Below are 13,885 nucleotides of genomic sequence, written 5' to 3' on the forward strand. Positions count from 1 at the left end.
GCAAAGTCTATGTCTTTAATCTATGTCTTGTGGAGGGCTTAGCCCCATGTAAGCCACATGGATTGAGAATGTGGGAGAAGTGGTTTCCCAGGAGGAAGTTAGGGTATTCCTACCATGGAGTGGTGGGGCGGGAGGCTTGGCCAGAGACAACAGTGGTGCTCTCCAGAAAGAACAGGTGGGACCCAGCCATTTCCTAGAGTTTTCTCCTCCCTTTTAATTTTTTTCCTACAGGGATTTCATCTTGAGCCCACTCAAAGAAATTATGATTCCAGGCCAGGCGCGGTGGCTCACGCCTGTAATTCCAGCACTTTGGGAGGCTGAGGCGGGTTGATCACGAGGTCAGGAGTTCGAGACCAGCCTGACCAAAATGGAGAAACCCTGTCTCTACTAAAAATACAAAATAAGCTGGGCATGGTGGCCTGCGCCAGTAATCCCAGCTACTTGGGAGGCTGAGGCAGGAGAATCGCTTGAACCCGGGAGGCAGAGGTTGTGGTGAGCCAAGATCGCGCCATTGCACTCCAGCCTGGGCAACAAGAATCAAACTCCGCCTAAAAAAAAAAAAAAAAGAAATTATGATTCCATAGGTCTGAGGTAGAGCCCGGAAATTATATGTTTACAAAATTCCCCAGGTGGTTCTGCTGGGCAGAGTAGTTTAGGACCCAGTAATCTAGTGGATGACCTTACCCGCCTCTGCTCCCTACTCAAAAGCAAGTATATGTGGGGCTCTAGCTTATAAATTAGGAATGTCTTTTTACTCAAAGGAGGTCAACATAAAGAATTGTCTTTATATTTAGGAACCAGACAGAGGCAAGTGTAAATTAATGAACCTGCTTTGAAGCCCATCCCCCACCCTCCCCCAATTCTGGACAAATAGGAAGTCAACAAAAGGCCCCTGTCTAAGACGTCGGAGCAGTAAGCAGACCTACCACGATCTTCACACAGAAGTTACTCATTAACCCTCATCATGCAGAGGGGGTAGGACCCTTTGTCACTGTGAGCAGGGGGTTGCTGAGGCCTGGTTCTACCTTGGGAACAGTGCTTATCATCACAGCCTGGGGTTGGACAAGGAAGGCCATGCACTGGAGCAAACACAGTTCCAGGTGCAGGAGCCAGACCCCAGTTAAAAATGAATTCTGGCTGGACACGGTGGCTCACGTCTGTAATCCCAACACTTTGGGAGGCCAAGGCAGGCAGATCACCTGAGGTCGGAAGATCGAGACCATCCTGGCTAACACGGTAAAACCCCATCTCTACTAAAAATACAATAAGTTAGCCAGGCATGGTGGCACATACCTGTAATCCCAGCTACTCGGGAGGCCGAGGCAGGAGAATCGCTAGAACCTGGGAAGTGGAGGTTGCGGTGAGCCGAGATCGTGCCATAGCATTCCAGCCTGACCAACAAGAGCGAAACTACATCTAAAAAAAAAAAAAAAAAAAAAAAAAAGGATTCTAACTCTGTGTGCATATGAATTTAGGACAAGCTGGAGATGGATTAGCTGTGATGGTGGAAGGTGGAGGGGGGTGGGCAGGATTAGCCGAGTCATCAAATCCCATTATCTGTAACTGGCCCTAGGACACATCATTTTATTGCTATTTCTCACTATTTTTCATATCTCTGCCACCTATGCTGTACATTCTTTGAAGGCTGGAGCCCTACCTCACACCTTTTTGTGTTCCCACCACCTAGCCCAGTACTGTGTAGGCTACAGTTTCTCAAATAGTATCTGCTCATGTGGTTTAATAATCTTATTGAACATTTTCCTCAAAGCCCTTGAAAAGCAGAACTGACTCTCCATAGAGTCTCTGGAGCTTTGGGGAGACCATGGGGTGTGGAATGAGTAGCCAGAGTACAGCTCCCAGAAAGCACGGTCAGGACTTGGGGCCAGCATGGAACCTGGCCCAGAATTGATACTCAGAGCTTCAGAAAATTAATGTGGCCTGCAGCAGGACCAGAAAAGGGGACAAGTGCCTAATATGCTGTCGGTCTTCATGACCCTAGGAAGCAAATCAAGCCACCCCCAGGAACAGTCTGAGTAGCAGTGGGTATGAGCACAGTATCTGAGAGGAAATCACAGATATAAATTTGGGTTTCAGAAACCAAACAAAAAGAAATGATAGTACCACCCTGGCCCTTTAATGAAAAATGTTCTAATGAGAAAAAAAAATGCTAACGGCACAGGTCAGGCAAAGCTTTCCTGCTCTGTAAAAATAATGATGACAGTATAATTTGTTAACAATTAACATTTATGAACACCATGCACATGTGATATACAAGCATTGTTGAGCATTGCATGATTAAATAAAATCTTACAACCTTATGATGATAGTCCATTTTCTTTTTTTTTTGCCAGTTGGTAGAACTAGCTGAAGTTTTATTTTGGGAGGAAAAAACGGAATTGTTTTGTAGCTGGAGATATGGGCAAAGGAGATGCCCCAGGCAGTAAACTCCCCTGCAGGTGGGCTGAGGGCTAGGGCTGAGCCTCAGGTGGGTCTCCCATTCCCTGTGCTCCCCTGCACAGTGGCCTCCTTCCCGGACTCCGGGGCAGCCGCAGAAGGGGCAGGCTGGGAGGGGCTGCCACAGCTGTTCACTTGGGCAGGACGCCAGAGGACTCGGACACCAGCTTCCCATTTCCCATTGCGGGTCTCGATCTCCCCAACCACGGCCCTGGTGGAGCTGGTGCAGCTGAAGGAGCTGGAGCCGGCACCAGAGCCAAAGCTGGAGCCCAGGCTGTAGCTGAGGCCAAGGGCTTGTGAGGCCCCCGTAGGCTGAGCTCAGACCACCTGCATAGCCACTGGTGGTCTTCTTATGGATACTCACGTTCTGCATCCCAGACTCCAGACGGCTCTCCTTGCCCTCCAGCAGCTTCCCATAGGTGGCGATCTCGATGTCCAGGGCCAGCTTCTGGTACTCACCCAGCTGCACGCCATGTCCTGCTTGGCCCGCTGCATGGCGGCCTCCAGCTCAGACAGCTTGGTGTTGGCATCTTTAATGGCCAGCTCCCCCCACTGCTCAGCATCTGCGATGGCGGCCTCCAGGGAAGCCCTCTGGCCTTTGAGGCCCTCAGTCTCAGCCTGGAGCCTGCTGATGTTCCGGTTCATCTGGGAGATCTGTCTTTGTACAACGCAGGTCATCCCCATGCTTCCCAGCCAGCGTCTGCAGCTCCTCATACTTGATCTGGTACGTGCTCTCAGCCTCAGCCCGGCTGTGGATGGTGATCTCTTCCTACTGCACCTTGGATGGTCCACTTTTATAGACCTCAGAAGAATTAAGAAACTTGCCCCAAGGGCCCCAGGTCATAAGTGGAGGGGCTGGATTTGAACATAGACGAATGACCTCAGAACCCACATAGGAGACCATGCACTGTCTGTCCCTCTTAAGGTGACAAACATTTTTTGTGCGATTTGTGAATGAGTGAGATTTCTTCTTTGCCCCTCCCTCTGCTGATAAAGGCATCTGAGAAGGCTGGGTGAGGTGGCTCATGCCTGTAATCCTAACACTTTGAGGCTGAGGCGGGCAGACTGCTTGAGCCCAGGAGTTAGAGACCAGCCTGGGCAGCATGGTGAAACTCCATCTCTACAAAAAGTACAAAAATTAGCCAGGCCTGGTGATGCATGCCTGTGGTCCCAACTACTTGGGAGGCTGAGGTGGGAGGATCCCTTGAGCCCAGGAATGAGTGAAGATCATGCCACTGCACTCTAGCCTGGGCAAAAGAGTGAGACTTTGTCTCAAAAAAAAAAAAAAGATGTGGGGAGAGATCTGGGTCAGTGAGCCCCTTGTTCTGGCCCAAAGGAGGCCTGGACTCCAGGGTTCAGCTGCTTTCAGGAGGCAGCTTCTGAAACTCTAGGGCCCCTGAGTGACTCCTGTAAATCAAGATAAGAAAGGCCTTCATGGTGGTGAATACAGTCTGGGGACTGAGTACCATGCAGGGGTTGTTGGGGGCAGATGAAAGAAGAGGGCCTGGGGGCAGAGAGGAGAGGGCTGTGTTCTGCTCTAGGGAGCATCTGAGCTAGAGTTCTCGAAGGCCCTTCTTTCCCCCCAGAGCCTCCAGTGAGGTTTGCACACCTTCCTGGGGCTATGCCTGATAGGCAGAGGAAACCTTCCATCCAGGGCACAAGGGTGGGAAGGCTGGACTCTCAGAGGGTCTGTGTTCATAGATGAAATCAATATAGAGGAGGAAGGGACAGGATAAGGGATATGGAACTAGATGAAGACCCAGTCACAGTGGCAGTTTCTGGCAGCCACCTGCCTGGTTGAGATGGAAACGCTGATTCCAGCTCCAGCCCCCAGACAGGCTAAGAATATCCCAGAAAAGCAACAGCTACCACCCCCACCCTTCTTGATCTGCTCCTACATCTGTAGTGCTATGCTGGGCGCCAGCGGGGCCTGGGAGGAGAAGGAGTGGGGGACGAAAGGGAGGAGGCAAAAAGGGGGCTTGGTGGAGGCAGAAGGTGAACCAAGACTTAAAGCTTCTGGTGAGTGCTGGGAGGACTGGACAGAGAGAGCTGTTCTCAGGGGACAGTAAAGGAGGTGAAGGCAGGAGCCAGGGAGTTGGAGGGAGATCAGGACAGAGGATGGGAAAGGAAGAAGTGGCCCCCCTTCCATCAAGGAAAGCAGCAGAGCTTATGGCAGGGAAAAGGAGTCACCAGCTCACCCCTGTCCTCTCTGTCCCCTTCACTCTGGGCCCTCCAGCATCTCAGCGTTGGTCCCTTCTCTCCCCACCCCAGAGCATCACATTTCTCATCTGTGCTCCCAGCCCTATTCACTGTTCAAAAGAAACTATATTTGGGCTCCTTAATTAAGTCCTTCTAGCAAACAGCCTGCGAAATGGGAAGACATGAGAATTTGGGTCTCCCTCCTGACAGCTAGCAGCACCTCCTCTGTCAATTCCTCTCTTCTCTCTGCTTACCCCCTCCCCCCTCCACTGTTATCTGTAGAGGGGTTCTGCTCCCCTCCTTTGTTTTAGTCACCCACTTCTCCCCTGGGGTAAGGTCCTCAGGAGAGGGAGAGAAGTCTGGGCTCGTGCATACCCACCCCCTCTGCACACCTCAGGAGCTGAGACTGATGGGCAAGGGAGTTGGGGGTGCCAGGGTGGGGGGGTGCGCAGCAGGATCCAGGCACTCAGATGCCCAGGCTGGGTCTCCATCCTGGCTGTTTTAAGAACCTGTGTCATCATTAGCCTCTTCGTAGGGGCCCCTACAGGGAGGTGCAATGACCTTGGTTTCTGGGGCCTTTGATGTTTACTGGGGATATCCTGGGCCTCAGCCATCTTGCCCTCCTCTTCTTTGCCTTCTCACCTTTCAGGGGCCCCTCTAAAGCTTGGAGGGACCTAGGGAGATTTACATTGCTGAGAGCCTAAGCTCTCCTCCCCTTCATCTCCTGGGGTGAACCGCAGAAGTGCAGGCCTCACATGGATGCTGTGCACACAAAGACTGAGCCCATCAGACAGAAACAGATTAGGGAGAAGCAGACAGGGCTGGAGCTGGAGAGTGAAACAGATTCACAGGATAGATTTTGTTTAGAATCAGAACTGTGGAGTTGAAAGAGGCTTTAGGAATCCTCCTCTAGTCCATTTCCTAAAATGTTATCTTGTTCTTTTAATATTCATTTTTATCTGATAATAAGAGTCAAATCCATAGAACCCTTGCATTTTAATATGATGAAACCGAGTCCCAGAGAGCTGAAATTACTTCCCCAAGGTCATACAACTGGCAGCCATAGACTAGGACTCCCGTGTCCTGCCTCCCAGACTATGGCTTCTCAGAAGGGAGATAAGAAGAGCAAAAGGGAGGCAAAGTGTGAGCAGCATTGTTCGGAGATGTTCTCTTAAAAGATGGGGCCCACCTGCCCAGGTGGGGTGAGTGAGAGGAGCATCTCTGGTGAATCTGATGGGATGCACTCATCAATAAGGCCAGATCCTATCCAGGCTAAAACCTCAGTCTAGGCCCTCCAGTTCTTGGTCTGGGCCTAGAGTATTTGCCTTAAAGAACCTTCAGGAATAACCAGTTATCTGAATAGGCACTGTTCTAGGTAACCTACAGAGCAATGAAGACAGACAAGGAGCCTGGCCTCAGGGGCTTTCCCATCTAAGGAAGTCTGATACAACCAGCACTGCCCCAGAGGAATATAAGGGAGATGGACAGATGAGAAGCAACACAGAGATACTATTATAATGAAGATAGATGAATCTCAGAATATGAACCCAAACATAACCTAACCAGAAGAGTACACTTGCAAATGTGGGAAAGCCACCAACCTTCTATGAAGCCCACCTCCTCCATGAAGTCTTTCTGGTTTCAGTAGGCTTATTCCCCTTGGTCTCCCCTGCAGAAACATAATAACCCTCCCTCTCAGCTCTCAATGCCACCGGCTTATATACAACAGCAATGTTGTTACTCTTTCTGGATCTCTTTGATTAGCTTGTCTGCTTGTCTTTAAAATTCCATCCATATCCATCTTGCACATCTTAGACCCAGAGCCCAGCCCTTATCCAAGTTGTTATGTAGCCACTGTTGCTGATGGGAAGAGGCTGGAAAGGCTGAAGTCAGAAAGAGTATTAGGTCCCTTCCAATCTATCAAAAAAGCTTCTTGGAGGAGGTGGGAGTTCAAGAGCTTGACATTCTGAGAGAGGGTTCTGGCCCAGTGGAAGGAGCTCAGAGATTCCAGAGAGATAACCAGAGCAGGAGGGTGGGGAGCATGTGAGCCAGAAACAGGGTTGGAGGCAGAGCAAGGTGGAAAGTGAGGAAGGGGAGTAGGACCCTCTGAGGCACCTGCTTTGGGGTCCCTGAAGCAGAGGAGGAAATTCTTGGTTCTAACCAAGAGGACAATAGGAGGTCAGAGCTGGGCCGGGAATAGGGTACCACAGTGGTGACACTGTGGGTGCTGCTTAGAAGACGTGGTCCTAAATGACCTTAACAATAGGCCTTATGCCAGTGAGGGACTCCTGGGAGCAGCGCTGGAAGGACTCATGTGCCATTTAGATCCACATGCCCAGTGTTTCCGCCAGTGCAACTCAGTCTCTACAGGGCTTGTCCTTAACTACAGGTGAACTGACTATTCCTTGGTTGGCAGATAAAGAGTGACTCAGAACACCTTGTAGGAGGAAGTGGGGCCAATTACAGGAGCTGAAAAGAGGGAACACTTTCAACAACTATGAGGAGAATGAGTTTGGGAAGGTCAGCTTGGGCTGCAAGAAAATAAATATCAGATCCTAGGGAGCAGAGATACCCTGTTGAAAAAGTGCATATTGGGTGCTGAGTTAGGGAGAAGGTACAAGGCTGCATGTGCACAGTGGTAAAGAGGAGGGGAATGGAGACAGGCAGACCACAGGCCTCCAGGAGGGTGTGAGTGACCAGGGGCTGTGGAATGGCTGGGAAATGCTGTACCTCTGGTAGCTGGAACTGCAGCCCAAGTGGATTCTAGAACAGCCTATCTGCAGTGACACACACACACACATATATGCACAAACCAACCCTGAGAGCAGTGGATCCTTGGAGCTATGTTTGTGGTCTGTGAGGAGCATGGAGGTGACTCCAAGGGCAATCCTTAGAATTTACTGAAATACATAGGCAGGGGTTTGGCTCCACATGGAACCCATATGCACCTACAAGGTCCACTTACTTAAGAAGCCTGAAGGCTCTTGTGCTGGGGGAGCCACAGAGAGCAGGCTCCAAGAAGGGTGGACATGATCTAACAAGGCAGATAGAATAGGTCCAGAACTAGCTGTGCTCAAGACCTGCAGGTAAGGCCTGGGGAGTCCAAAATCCAGGGCAAAGGGCTGATGGGTACTCAGGAGGGAACAGACAGACCCAGAGAGAAGTGGACAGGACCCAGCCTAACAGCTTGCTCCTGGGAGTGGGGACAGCTGGAACCTTACCTGCAGGAAGCATTTAATGATGAAACCCACCTCAACCTGGACCCAGGGCTGGGCTGGAGGTTGGTCCAAACCTCTTGGGCTTCCGTCCACACAGGAGGCTCCGTTCACTATCCAAGACTGGGTAGACCAAGTGATCCAATTTCTAGCGTTTCTCCAGGGACCGACCTTATCCATCATCCACCCAAGTATGAGATCTGTGTGTGTTAGTGGGGACAACCAACAGAGAGGAGCTGCCCAGGGACCAGAGCCAAGGGTCTGCCCCACAGGCTCAGTTGCAGAGAATCAGGACGGCAAGCAGAAGCCTCAGGGGCATATTTGAGACCTTGCTGCTCCCCGTCTCCCCCTCAAGCTGGAACTCCCAAGGAGGCGGGTTGTGACCTGCAAGAAGGCTCTGCCAGGACTCCCAAACAGGCAGGGCAGAAATGTGCCTGCTGCAGCCCCCATAGCGACCTGGGGGGTGGGGGGCGAGGTGGGGTCGCGAAGAGGAAACAGACCTGACAGTCACATTGGAGGAGCCAGTGCAACGCGACCCATCTGGGACCTGGGCATCCGGTGAGGGCACTCACTGCTCACACTGGCCCCCCACACAAATTCAAAGGCAAAGGGAAGGAGAGCTGTTCCCATGGTTTATCTGCTACCGCGACCCAGTGCATCAGAACGAGCTGGTCGAGGCCCTAGGATCCGGAGGAGGTAGGAGCAGCCACCACCCCTTCTCAACTCTGACCCTGAGGAGGCCACTCGAACGACGACCACCGCCTTCCCCTTCCTCCGCTCGGGGGAAGGGAAAAGACTCAGGGCAGAGGGTGGGGATTGGGGCGGGACTTGAAATTGAAGTGCGAGAGTCTATTGGTCATTGGAGCTGCCCATCAGGAGTGCAACTCGGGAGCGGATTGGCCGCGTGAGGCGGGGCACGGCGCGGCGAAAAAAGGGGCCCAAGGGGTGGGGCTGACGCTGCAGCTGGCGCAGCTCAGGCTCAGAGCAGCGGAGCCGCCTAGCAGCCACCTTCCCCCGCCAGTCCGCGCGCCCGGGCCGGGGCTAGGCCCCCCACCGCCGGGTCCCCCGGGGCTGCAGTAGCAGCGGCGCCGCCCGCGGCTCCCGCTGGGGCCTGGGCGCCGGCCCCGCTCTGCAGGATGGGCACGGTGCTGTCTCTTTCGCCTGCCTCCTCGGCCAAGGGCCGGAGGCCCGGCGGGCTGCCCGAGGAGAAGAAGAAGGCGCCGCCCGCGGGGGACGAGGCGCTGGGGGGCTACGGTGCGCCGCCAGTGGGCAAGGGCGGCAAAGGCGAGAGCCGACTCAAGCGGCCGTCCGTGCTCATCTCGGCGCTCACCTGGAAGCGCCTGGTGGCCGCGTCCGCCAAGAAGAAGAAAGGCAGCAAGAAGGTGACACCCAAGCCGGCATCCACGGGCCCCGACCCCCTGGTCCAGCAACGCAACCGCGAGAACCTTCTCCGCAAGGGCCGGGATCCCCCCGACGGCGGCGGTACCGCCAAGCCCCTGGCGGTGCCAGTGCCCACCGTGCCCGCGGCCGCCGCCACCTGCGAGCCACCGTCGGGGGGCAGCGCGGCCGCTCAGCCGCCGGGCTCGGGCGGGGGAAAGCCTCCGCCGCCGCCTCCCCCAGCCCCGCAGGCGGCGCCGCCGGTGCCTGGCGGCTCGCCGCGGCGGGTCATCGTGCAGGCGTCCACCGGCGAGCTGCTGCGCTGTCTGGGCGACTTCGTGTGCCGACGCTGCTACCGCCTCAAGGAGCTGAGCCCGGGCGAGCTGGTGGGCTGGTTCCGCGGTGTGGACCGCTCGCTGCTGCTGCAGGGCTGGCAAGACCAGGCCTTCATTACGCCTGCAAACCTGGTGTTCGTGTACCTGCTGTGCCGCGAGTCGCTGCGTGGGGACGAGCTGGCGTCGGCCGCCGAGCTGCAGGCCGCCTTCCTCACCTGCCTCTACCTCGCCTACTCCTACATGGGCAACGAGATCTCCTACCCACTCAAGCCCTTCCTCGTGGAGCCCGACAAGGAGCGCTTCTGGCAGCGCTGCCTGCGCCTCATCCAGCGGCTCAGCCCGCAGATGCTGCGGCTCAACGCCGACCCCCACTTCTTCACGCAGGTCTTTCAAGACCTCAAGAACGAGGGCGAGGCCGCCGCCAGCGGCGGGGGCCCACCGAGCGGGGGCGCGCCCGCCGCATCCTCGGCCGCCAGGGACAGCTGCGCGGCCGGAACCAAGCACTGGACTATGAACCTGGACCGCTAGGGATACCCAGGGGCCGCGCCCATCCCCCGCCCCAGCCCCTGACACACACTCGGACCCCCTGGGACCACAAAGCCACCGCCGCTGTTACCGCCGCTCAGCGCCCCGGCTGGGCGGAGGAGGAGACGCCCATGCCCCTCAGGGGAAAGTGGAGACCGGGACACCAGAGGCCGCGGTGTTTGGATTTGCTGGGCGTGGAGTGGGGACGGAAGATGAGCGCGGGAAAGGCACTCCAACCTCACTCTTCCCGTCTGTCTGCGCCCCCATTTCTCCATTTCTGCCCGGGTCTTCCCCTTCCCTTCAGTCCATTCCCCCTCGGTTTTATCCATTTCCTTGCCTCCTTTTTTAGTCTTCATTTTTCCTCCTGTCTGCATTCCTCTCTCTCTCTCCCTCTCTCTCCTGTTCCTCTCTTTCTTCCTCCCTCTCCCTGCCTTTCCATTTTCCGTTCCTTGGGTTTGTGTGTCTGCATCTCCATCTTACCCCTTGCCTGACTGTACCCCGTAGACCCCTGTTTCTCCTCCTGCACCTGTGTCCCCATCTGCCCTTCTTGTTGCTCCTGTCATGTGTCACCATCTTCTCTCCTGTCTGCCTTCTTCCTCCACTTGTGTCAGCTTGCATTTTTTTATTCCTGACTGAGTCACCACACCCCTCTCCCCTGATCAAAGGGAATATTAGTTTTTAATTTGGATCGACTGAGGTGCCAGGAGAAACTGCAGTCCCAGGCATCCAGACAGCCACCAGGATGGTCCCTCGCCCCACCCCCACCGCCTCTCCCCACCTTTTCCAACGTGTTGCATGCTGGGAGCTGGGGGGTGTGGGGGAAGGGGCTGCCAGCTTCTTTCAGGAGGCTGAGGTTTGGAGGCAAAATCAACCTGGGAGACCACCCCGGCCGCGGCGCCTCAGTGGACAGGTGGGAGGAAAAGAAAACTTCTTACCTTGGAGGAGGGACATCCCGCTTCCTTATCCTTAGCTTTTTTGTTGCCCCTCCCCACTGCCCCTTTTAATTTATTTGGTTGTTTGCGGAGGGAGGGGGGAGGGGGGTAGGCTGGGCCGGGAACTGTCCGAGGTGCTGAGCTGGGGCGGGACCGGAATCCTCCCGGTAGGGTACCAGGGACTGGGTTGGGCCTGGGGCCGTGTCCAAGGTGCCAATGATGCGGGCCGACAGAGCGGGCCGCACTGTCTGTCTGTCCGTCTGTCCCGGAAAGAACTATAAAGCGCTGGAAGCGCCTGCAGATGGTTTTGCGCGGGTCTTTCTTTGGGCCCCGGGAGGGAGGGAGTGGGAGTGGTAGTGGAACTGTCACAGACAGAGCAGAAAGGCAAGAGATGGGGCTCTAGTAGGGGAGATCAAGTACCTGAGAGCTTCTCCTCCTCCCCATCCCCACCCCCGCCATTGGCTTCCATTTTACAGAGAGTAAAGAGCAAAGCGAGGCAGCTGAGGGTGAGGCCTGGTGATAAGGCTGAATCCATCCCCCCACTTCCACCTCCATCTTGTCTGACCTAGCTCCTCATTAATGCCCGGGCCACTTAGAGACCGAATGATGGGGACAGCGGAGTTGTGCCCTTTCTGTGATGAGACCCATTGAGGCAGAACTAGCTAGTCCTTATTGCTATTTTTCCCTTCCTCCCCATCTCTCCCCACCATATATCGGTCAAGAGTACAGTCGGGCCTAAGTCTGTGTTCACCACTCCCAAGTGGGGCCTGTCTGCCACACTTCTCTCCTCATCCCCCAACCACCATGGGGCTGCTTGGACGATGCCCTGGTCGCACGCCCACTCAGGAGTCTTGGGAGGTCCATCCCTGCTTGAGACTCAGACCCTTGCCCTTTATCCCCAAGAAGGGGCAAACAAGGGCAGCTGGGGAGAAGGAAGCCATTCTCTGGGATTGAAACAGGAAGGAAAATGCGCTGTTTAGCCTGAGATCCCTGCTCGGTCCCCATTGCCTTCTTAGCCACGTGGCTAAGCGCCCTGTTCACTGTTTCATTGGCCCAAAGAGGCCTGGCTTCAACAGAGTGCCCGCGGCTCCGACCCTAGTCTGGCCGTGGCCGAGAAGATCCGGAAAGAACCCGGGGGGACCTGCCAAGACGAGGCCCGGGTTCGCTGTCCGTGGTGCTGAATGGCGCTCTCGGGCGGGGTCGGGGCTTGTAGGGGCAGGAAGAGTTGCAGACTCGGCCTCAACTAGGTCTTCCGGATAATTTGGGAATAGGGTGTCATCTATTCTGGCGGCGAGTTACAGAAGTCTGGCTCCAGAACCCAAAAATGTCGGTCCCCACTTGCCCTCCCGGGACGACAGGACTCGATTCCCCTGGCCTCAGCCCAGCGCCCTTGTAACCTGCCTGGAGCCGGAAATCCCCAGTCCAGATTTGTGAATTGAGTTCCCGGAGGGAGGGGGAGAGCTGGCGGAACGGAAGGCGGGAGCAGCCGCCCATTGGCTGGAATTTGGCGCAGTCAGCGCGGTGCCGTCATCTCTCTTGGTTTGGGAGGAGGGAGGGAGGATCACTTGGGTCACCCCGCGGCTGTCGGCTGTCGCCATAGCAACCAGACTGAGCGGGCTGGGCAGCCGCTCTACTCTCCCACCTCTGGCTGGGGAAACAATCCTGGTCCACCTTATTTGGAACTAGCTAGTGAGACTAGCTATTTGATTAGAATTTCTGAATTAGAGGAGCCTAAAGGGGATGGGAAAGAGAGCAGAGACCCTACAGAGACGCCCCCCTCAACCCCCAACAAACATCCTGCCTTCGGATACTGCCCCTGAACTCTTAGACACAGCACCCACCCTTTACTGCACACACACACACCCCTCCAGGAACTTGTGGTCTGGCACCTGGAGACGTAGAATGAGAAAAAGGCTACAGTGAGTAACATTTAGTTAAATCTCACTTTTGACATGCCCCAAGGCATGAAACACTGCCATAATCCTATTAGGAGGGGAGGGACTAGAGAAGGATCAACAAGAATACATGGAAGAATTAGCCTCCTGGGTCAGACTTATGGGAGTCCTGTTTTCTCAGGGATTGAGTGGGAGAAGTTGTAAGGAGAAAGACCCAGAGCAGTCTTCTGAGAAGGCAAGGGGAGGAGGGAGTAAGTGCAGAAACAGAATAAGGTACCTTCTTTCCTGACGCTGAGTTAACCTGGGGAAAGTGAGTCCAAGCTGCTGATAAGGTGGTGCAGGGGGACCAGAATTTTAGAGAGAAACCAGAAAGGAAGAGGGGTGGACTAAGGAAAAGATGGAGGTGGAGGAAAGGAGACAGAAACCCAGCTGGAGCAATGACTCAGCACTTCCCCTAAGCAAAGGGCTGGAGTGACTCTCCCAGCACAGGAGCAGCTGTGAGGGCAGGAAAGCAAATGGACAGATAACCGGTAATTCACCCCTTCACATGACACATGTTGATGCGTACACTGACGCATAACCAAAGGCACACATTTTAACCCAGAAGTGGACACAAATGCATTTATACTGGTGAATCATAACATATACACACCTCTACTCCTTTCCTCCCTGTCCCCCTTCCTGGAACAGAGGACATTCTGTTTTGGAGCCATGTTCCCCTGTCCCTGGAATACCTCGCTACTTATTAGAAAAGCAGAAATGCAAAAAATCACAGACATGTGGGGGGAGTTGTCATGGTAACTGCTTTGCCTGCCAGGCGGGGTGCCCAGCAACCAGAGCATCTAACAGTATTCAAGAGGACATCCTGTGGTCTCCACTTACTGGGATCCTACCCCAGGCAACCAGATGGGCACCTTTTGAAGATGTCTGCAACAGAGGCTGCTGAAGAAGCC

The 13,885-nt window shown here is 54.8% G+C and overlaps 1 protein-coding gene across 1 annotated transcript; it reads left to right on the forward strand.

The window, feature by feature from the left end:
- Positions 1-8,817: 8,817 nt before the first annotated feature.
- On the forward strand, positions 8,818-11,337 carry CDK5R2 (cyclin dependent kinase 5 regulatory subunit 2). Its single transcript, XM_034955177.3, has one exon. It carries the CDS (start codon positions 9,005-9,007, stop codon positions 10,106-10,108), a length of 1,104 nt encoding a protein of 367 aa, XP_034811068.1. The 5' UTR covers positions 8,818-9,004; the 3' UTR covers positions 10,109-11,337.
- The last annotated feature ends 2,548 nt before the right edge of the window (positions 11,338-13,885 follow it).

The sequence above is a fragment of the Pan paniscus genome, chromosome 13 (assembly GCF_029289425.2).
Source record: "Pan paniscus chromosome 13, NHGRI_mPanPan1-v2.0_pri, whole genome shotgun sequence".
NCBI lineage: Eukaryota > Metazoa > Chordata > Mammalia > Primates > Hominidae > Pan > Pan paniscus.